Source organism: Lygodium microphyllum, chromosome 7, assembly GCF_053477565.2.
Source record: "Lygodium microphyllum isolate KBCC chromosome 7, Lygodium_microphyllum_v1.1.10, whole genome shotgun sequence".
Lineage (NCBI taxonomy): Eukaryota > Viridiplantae > Streptophyta > Polypodiopsida > Schizaeales > Lygodiaceae > Lygodium > Lygodium microphyllum.
Window position 1 is genome coordinate 49,231,808 of NC_141141.1, and position 6,494 is coordinate 49,238,301.

General features: G+C 37.1%; 1 protein-coding gene across 4 annotated transcripts; it reads left to right on the top strand.

The window, feature by feature from the left end:
* Positions 1 to 1,089: 1,089 nt before the first annotated feature.
* On the top strand, positions 1,090 to 6,075 carry LOC148033425 (uncharacterized). Of its 4 annotated transcripts, none has more exons than XM_087681344.1 (5): positions 1,091 to 1,278; positions 1,392 to 1,536; positions 2,087 to 3,180; positions 4,011 to 4,266; positions 5,705 to 6,075. In XM_087681344.1, exons 3-5 carry the CDS (start codon positions 2,110 to 2,112, stop codon positions 5,722 to 5,724), a joined length of 1,347 nt encoding a protein of 448 aa, XP_087537470.1. In that variant the 5' UTR covers positions 1,091 to 1,278; positions 1,392 to 1,536; positions 2,087 to 2,109; the 3' UTR covers positions 5,725 to 6,075. The 4 variants fall into 4 exon arrangements, with proteins under 4 accessions (XP_087537471.1, XP_087537470.1, XP_087537469.1 ...); XM_087681343.1 differs by having other exon boundaries at positions 1,392 to 1,512; XM_087681342.1 differs by having other exon boundaries at positions 1,392 to 1,458.
* The last annotated feature ends 419 nt before the right edge of the window (positions 6,076 to 6,494 follow it).

Genomic DNA, 6,494 nt, shown 5'->3' on the forward strand with positions numbered 1-6,494 from the left:
ATCCTTATTTTGAAGGGCAAATTTATTTCTACCCTTTTCATCAAGGATAAACCCACCTTCCAACCTTCGAATTTGAGCACCATGCTCATTTAAAAACTTGAGTTATAAATTTCCTTTCTCTACATTAAATTTTGGCATGCCTCAAAATGTATGTGAATACAACTTTCATAAAAAACTCATCATTTACAAAATGTGTTTTAAATTTCCATTCTTTAATATAAAAAGTGTTTAACACTCCCTTGGCCTTCTATTTATATGAGATTTCGACATGCCACCTCTCCCTTCCACATACCAATTGTTTGGTGCACATTGCCATAAAGCATTGTTCAATCCACTATAGTAAGAAAAACCAATCAAAATCATACAAGAGGGAGTGAGTAAGGTGCCCAGCTTCCCCACTTGCAATAAATATTTTTCCCAATAAACCAAAATAACCGGAAAGCTTTCAAAGTACCCAAGTTTTCTACTCAAATCCTATGTATAACGATGGATTTGTAGCTAAAATGGCTTTAGAATTTTGTACCGTTGTGGAACAAGTATTGTTAGCATTTAGACTTTTAACCAGTACAAAAACACAACAATGACATTTTTTTGTGAGTTGTGGTGCCCTTGAGAAGAAAGATCATAGAGATCTCCAAATGTATGTCATACAAGTTGTAAAGGTTACAAGGCAAAACAAAAGCTTTCTAAATGACTTTTACGAATTCTTTGCATCTCTTTTTTTGGTCAGGTTGTGCGTGAGCTAATGAATGTACTTCACTTTTGCAAGGCCAAATTGACTATTGGGTTCAAGCTTCTAGATGAATATTTTGGCATACACATACTTTCTTGACATTTGCATTAGCTTATCTAATGTTAGAGAAGTGGTTTTGTGTTGTGGCTGATGGATCATGATATCCTTTCTAGTTGAGGTGGTTCATTTGTTTGACACAAACTTCTCACCTAAGAAATCATTCGATTAGTTGCAAACTTTGGGACACAAGTTGCAAAGTAGATTGTACAAGGAAATCAAGGAATAATTTAGAGTATATTGCTTTGGAAAAGAGCTTGATAAAGGTTAGGAGCACCTTACAAGCTTGTCTTATTTGCTTGTCTTCACATATGAAGGGTTGGGTTGTGTAATGGATTGGTCTTAGAAGCTTGTCTTTTTGGCTTGGCCTCACATAGGACGATGTATGAAGGAAGTTAAGCAAGAGGGAGAAAATGCCTATTTATGCAAGCAAAGAAAGCACACATCGAAAGAGTCTAAAGAAATTTCCTCAGAAGGCAAGCATGAAGGTAAGACAACATAGCTTTCATTGAGCAACTACATCAGTGTGCGATCACAACCAGATTGATGATAGTTCTCCTTTTCATTTCTTGTCTTTCTCACGACATAGAACATATTGCAGCTATTCATGGGTTGGAAGCGAAAATCGACATCCAAACAAGCTTCATCGATGCATGGGTACATCGAGGGTATGCCAAAATTTAAGCTCCAATGGTGCATCCAATGTGCTTTTGATACTCTGTGTAAGGAAATCTTGAGCTAGAGAGGTATGTGAATGGTGCATGTTAAACTTGTGCATGGTGTAGTAGTGCATTCCATTGGTCCTAATGATAGGATGTGAGGTCCTAATGATAGTATGTGAGGCTAGATGAACTATCTACAAGCATTGATATAGTAAGATTAGTGCATTCATTTGATGCTATTAAGGCTTGTACAATGCATCGAGTCTAACAAGGATAGATTTAGGAATGGAGATCTTGAGACTCACAATGATAAAATGATTAACTAGACACTCCACATATGAGATCAACTTAACCCATATGATAGTTTAGTGTTGCACGACATGTGTATGCAAGTATGCATGTGTGTGTACATGTGTGTGCATGCATACATGCATTTGCACGAGCTTGTGCATGTGCATATGAGAGAGAGAGAGAGAGAGAGAGAGAGAGAGAGTGTGTGTGTGTGTGTGTGTGTGTGTGTTTTAAGTGAGTGAGTGAGTGAGTGAGTGAGTGAGTGAGTGAGTGTGTGTGGATGATGATGATGGTGAATAATTTCGATTCCCTTGCTCTAAATGGTCGATCATTGTTAATGCAGGAGCATCGCAAGAAAGCGAGAAGATGTGCAAGGTGCAGCGCCATGGTGGTGCTCCACCGTATCTCAGGGGTGACATTATCATGACAGATCATGGACCTATTCCTTACATCCGTCAACAGCCGGACGAGGGATATCATGAGTATAGGGTGGTTGGTGATAAGGCACACACTCGATCAGATCAGACGAGAAACAGTCTTACCAAGATCAAGAGTTCAGCCATTAATCCTCCTCGACTACAGCAATATGGGGGCGGTGTTGATTCGGATAATTGCATCAACGGAGGGCTCCTTTTGCATGAGGAGGAGGAAGGAGAAGGAGAAGGTGAAGAAGAAGAAGAAGAAGACGACGACGACGACCAAGAAGAAGAAGAGGAAGAAGGGGGGCGGCGTCTTAGCTTTAGCATTTACAATTTCCAAAATGGGCTTCTAGCCATTGGGACACTCGGGCTGATTAGTTTGGAAGAGAAAGAAGAGGAAGTCATACAAGAAAGAAGGGGAGGAGGAGGAGGGAGTGGCCAAGATCATGTGGATGATCACCATGTTAATCATCTTCCATTAGCTAGCCATGCATCCTTGATTGTTGTGAGAAAGGATCAACATCTACTCACCGCCCAAGATAAGGATAATGTGGCTAACACAAACTACCATCCAACATCTACAATCATATCGGAGGATGTTCGTATGCTTAACTATCATCCTAACCAACTTACTAGGTTAGAGCGTAAACATGAAGGTAGGTATCCTCATGATGATGATGATCATAATCATGATCATGAAGATAATGGAGTTATAGATTATGCCACTCAAAATAGGATAGGGTCATTCCAACGCAATGAATCTAGTAGCAGGTGTGGTAACATGTCCCATCAAACGAGTATCAATAATTCACAACGTCCTATCACTGCTAAACCTAGTAGTAGCTTGCAAAAGGCTACCAAAGCCAACCACTCTAGTAGCATGAAGCGCCTTCTCACTTCAGTTGTTGCTCCTAACTTCCTCCTCAAATCCTTGTTGATTAAGTCCACAAGAGAAAACCCTCCTCGTTCCAAGATGGAGCTCCACAATGCTCATTCACATAAAAGTAAGCTTCAAAAGGTACTACTTCACATAATAAACATAGCATATTTAGAAGAACAATGCATCCAATCACACCTTAATTTACACTATTTTTTGCTTATGCATGCAAAGCTTAGGTTTTGAATTATGATCTAACTTAAATAGGCCATTATGAAAATAATAGATGTAAAGTCTAGTCAATAACAACATGTATGTTGCCTAGAATCTAGCTTCTAGTATGCAAAATGCAAATGATAGCTTATGACTTGCATACAACTTGCATTTTCCACACATGTTGATTGCTAGATCTAAAAGACTTACACACTTATAGGCATATTGCTTGTGATAGACCTTATATTACAAAAATGATACATTAGGACACTGCATGCAACTAGCCTTTGCCCACACAATGCTTGCTACCACATGCCATGTCAAGATCTATTTAGATATATGAATCCCATGTGCAAACTAAACTTGTCCATTATGTTGAAGCATTTTTGCAAAGGAATCAAGTTGAAATTTAGCTTAATATCCCTCAAAACATGACAATGTCATTGTGACTTGCTGTGGGTAGAAAATGATGGATTTTAGTTTTAGTTATAGAGTGAAGTTTGCGGGAAATGATTAAGTCAAAACCATAACACCCTTGAAATTTGTATAGCCATCTTAGTATATGCTTTAATCTTACAATATCTTGAGTTATTACCAAGCATGCTAGAAAATGACGTGCTACATGAATTGATTACAAGTGTGTATCAAATGTTTAAAACTTTAGACAATTGTTGTAGAGATAGTAGCAATCAAATTGCATGTAGAATCAATAATTTAGACATTATATTCACTTTTAATTCTATAAATTGATTATGCAGTGTCTTGGTGCCTTTAAAAGACAAAAATATGCAAGTGCAACCTACATCCCTAGGGGTCTTACCCCTCCTCTTCTCATCCAAAACAATCTTCATGTCAATGAGAACAATATGACCAGGTTGACCAGTACAATTGGTTGTGTTTATCCTACTCACCAGAGTGCAATAAGTGACAACAAATACTTGATCACTGGAGACGAAGAATGTAACCAAAGTACAACAAGTGACAACGAATATTGGATCAACACAGATGAAGAATGTAATCTCTCTCTCTCTCTCTCTCTCTCTCTCTCTCTCTCTCTCTCTCCCTCCCTCCCTCCCTCCCTCCCTCCCTCCCTCCCTCCCTCCCTCTCTCTCTCTCTCTCTCTCTCTCTCCATCCCTCCATCCCTCTCCCTCTCCCTCTCTCTCTCTCTCTCCCTCCACCCCCTCTCTCTCTCTCTCTCTCTCTCTCTCTCTCTCCCACACATATAAATTAAAGTTATGCATACAAAGTGCATGTGTATAATCATGTGGGCATCAATTGTATGCACGTTTCTCATGTTTTCTTCATGCATGCATGTGCATGCATCTATGTACATACATTAAACATATGTACATAGATAGTACATTCATCATATGTACTCGTCTATATGCATATGTACATGGGATACATATATACATGCATCATACTACATACAAACATAAATGGATGTATACACATATGAATATGCTCCGAAGGTAGACATGCTTTCTTTCACACATGTCTAATGCCTCACTAGCTTGAGTGACATTTTGTGCATGTTGATGGACATATTTTAAATCTTCACATGTCAATACACATGCATGTAATATGTAGGCATGTATCCATGCACGTAAGCATGATGTCTTCTTGATTTATGTATGCATATGCATGTGCATGTCTATATGTGTGTTCTTACATGCATGAACCGACACATATATAATTGTATATGCACATATGTGTTCATGTAATTCAGTTAGCAAGTGATTAAAGAAGTGAGTGGACGTGGCAAAGATGAGTACATAAGTAATCAAGCAAGAAATATATTAAGTACATTAGTGGGCAACCATGCATGCATCTTGTACTTGTGTATTTATTTTTGTGCTTGTTGTGGATGGCTGCATGCATGCATCATGTATCTAATCATGTTTAGGCATCTCTAGACAATGTAGATGTACTCATTGTTTGCATACGTGTATGGAGTGTTGTTGTGTGAAACACATGTATGTATGTTTGCACACATAATTAGGTGTGTGTCATGTGAGAGTGACATGTGCATGTATGTCTGTCATGTAATGTATCCATAAAATTTATATTAAAATATGTGTGGATATAATTCTACATGGATAAATAATTTAGTGTCCCCTTGTTAAAGTTAGTTCTCAACTTTTTACTTCAACTTGTTTAGTGATAAAGCCATATTGCAGTTCATGGATGCACCTTTTGAGTCATTGATTATGCGAATGCTAAATAACAAAGGCATAAAAATGTTGGTCATGTCATGTATCTAAATTTTAAAGTATTCTTTTTACTATGGTTAAACATGTTTAGTAAAATATATAGCTTCTTTTGCATAGAAATAGATTTATCATAATCTAGTCAACATTTCAAACAACTATTATCTAGGTTCCTTGCTAACTATTTGTGTGAATGTATATTAACAGATTTTGCAAAATGGTGTGGTTTTTGTTTTTGCAGTTGTGGTGCTTGAGCTCTAAGTTTCGAAATTATTTCTAACAAAAGATACCACATTCAGAAGATGTACTTATTAATTAGCACACCATACACAAACACCACACTATCATAACCTTGGATTGAACTTGTGAAAAGTAGTGTATATTAGAGGATGTATATTGGCTTAACAAGCATAAGTGATCTTGTTTCTCCTTAAGAGGGCTAAAATGTCCTAAGATCCTAGGTGTATTTATGATGAGAAATTTAGAATGTAAATATACATAAAAGAGAAAAATGTGAGGAGGCCACACATCATTTTCATTAATAAAGTTAGTGTCCTATTGTGCTCTTACTTGTAACAACAAGAATTTAACATGGTTGTTTTAGTGTCCCTATCAATGTATATCTATCACTTTGAGCATAGCCTTTTCATTGATCTCATGTGAAGGAGTTTAATGAAGGTGAATAAAACATATGGTAAAACTTGGTCTTACTATAAGTTTTCTATACTACAATTCTACCTTGTAAATTTTTTTGCAAAGTTTGTGTGAGTTCAAGAGATAAGGTTTACTATTCTTTATCTTACACATTTTCTATTGGATTCATGATATGATTGTATACTGGCTAGAGAAAAGCAAGATTTGTAGTGATATGTAGAAGCCCTTAGTCAAATTTTATTTTATTTTGAGTTAGTGCTTTAGAGGTCTTCTACACTTCATGCTACACATTTAACCTATTGGCTTTAACTTTTGTTTGTTAGGTCAAAGAAGGGCTAATCATGTCCACTACATGATAGACCCACTTGATCAAGATC

Bases quoted from the DNA above. Each gene is read 5' to 3' on its own strand.
- LOC148033425 (XM_087681342.1), top strand. From the start codon at position 1,204: ATGCCTATTTATGCAAGCAAAGAAAGCACACATCGAAAGAGTCTAAAG. The intron at 1,279-1,391 runs GTAAGACAACAT...AACATATTGCAG, and splicing joins CTCAGAAGGCAAGCATGAAG to CTATTCATGGGTTGGAAGCG. The intron at 1,459-2,086 runs GTATGCCAAAAT...TTGTTAATGCAG, and splicing joins GATGCATGGGTACATCGAGG to GAGCATCGCAAGAAAGCGAG.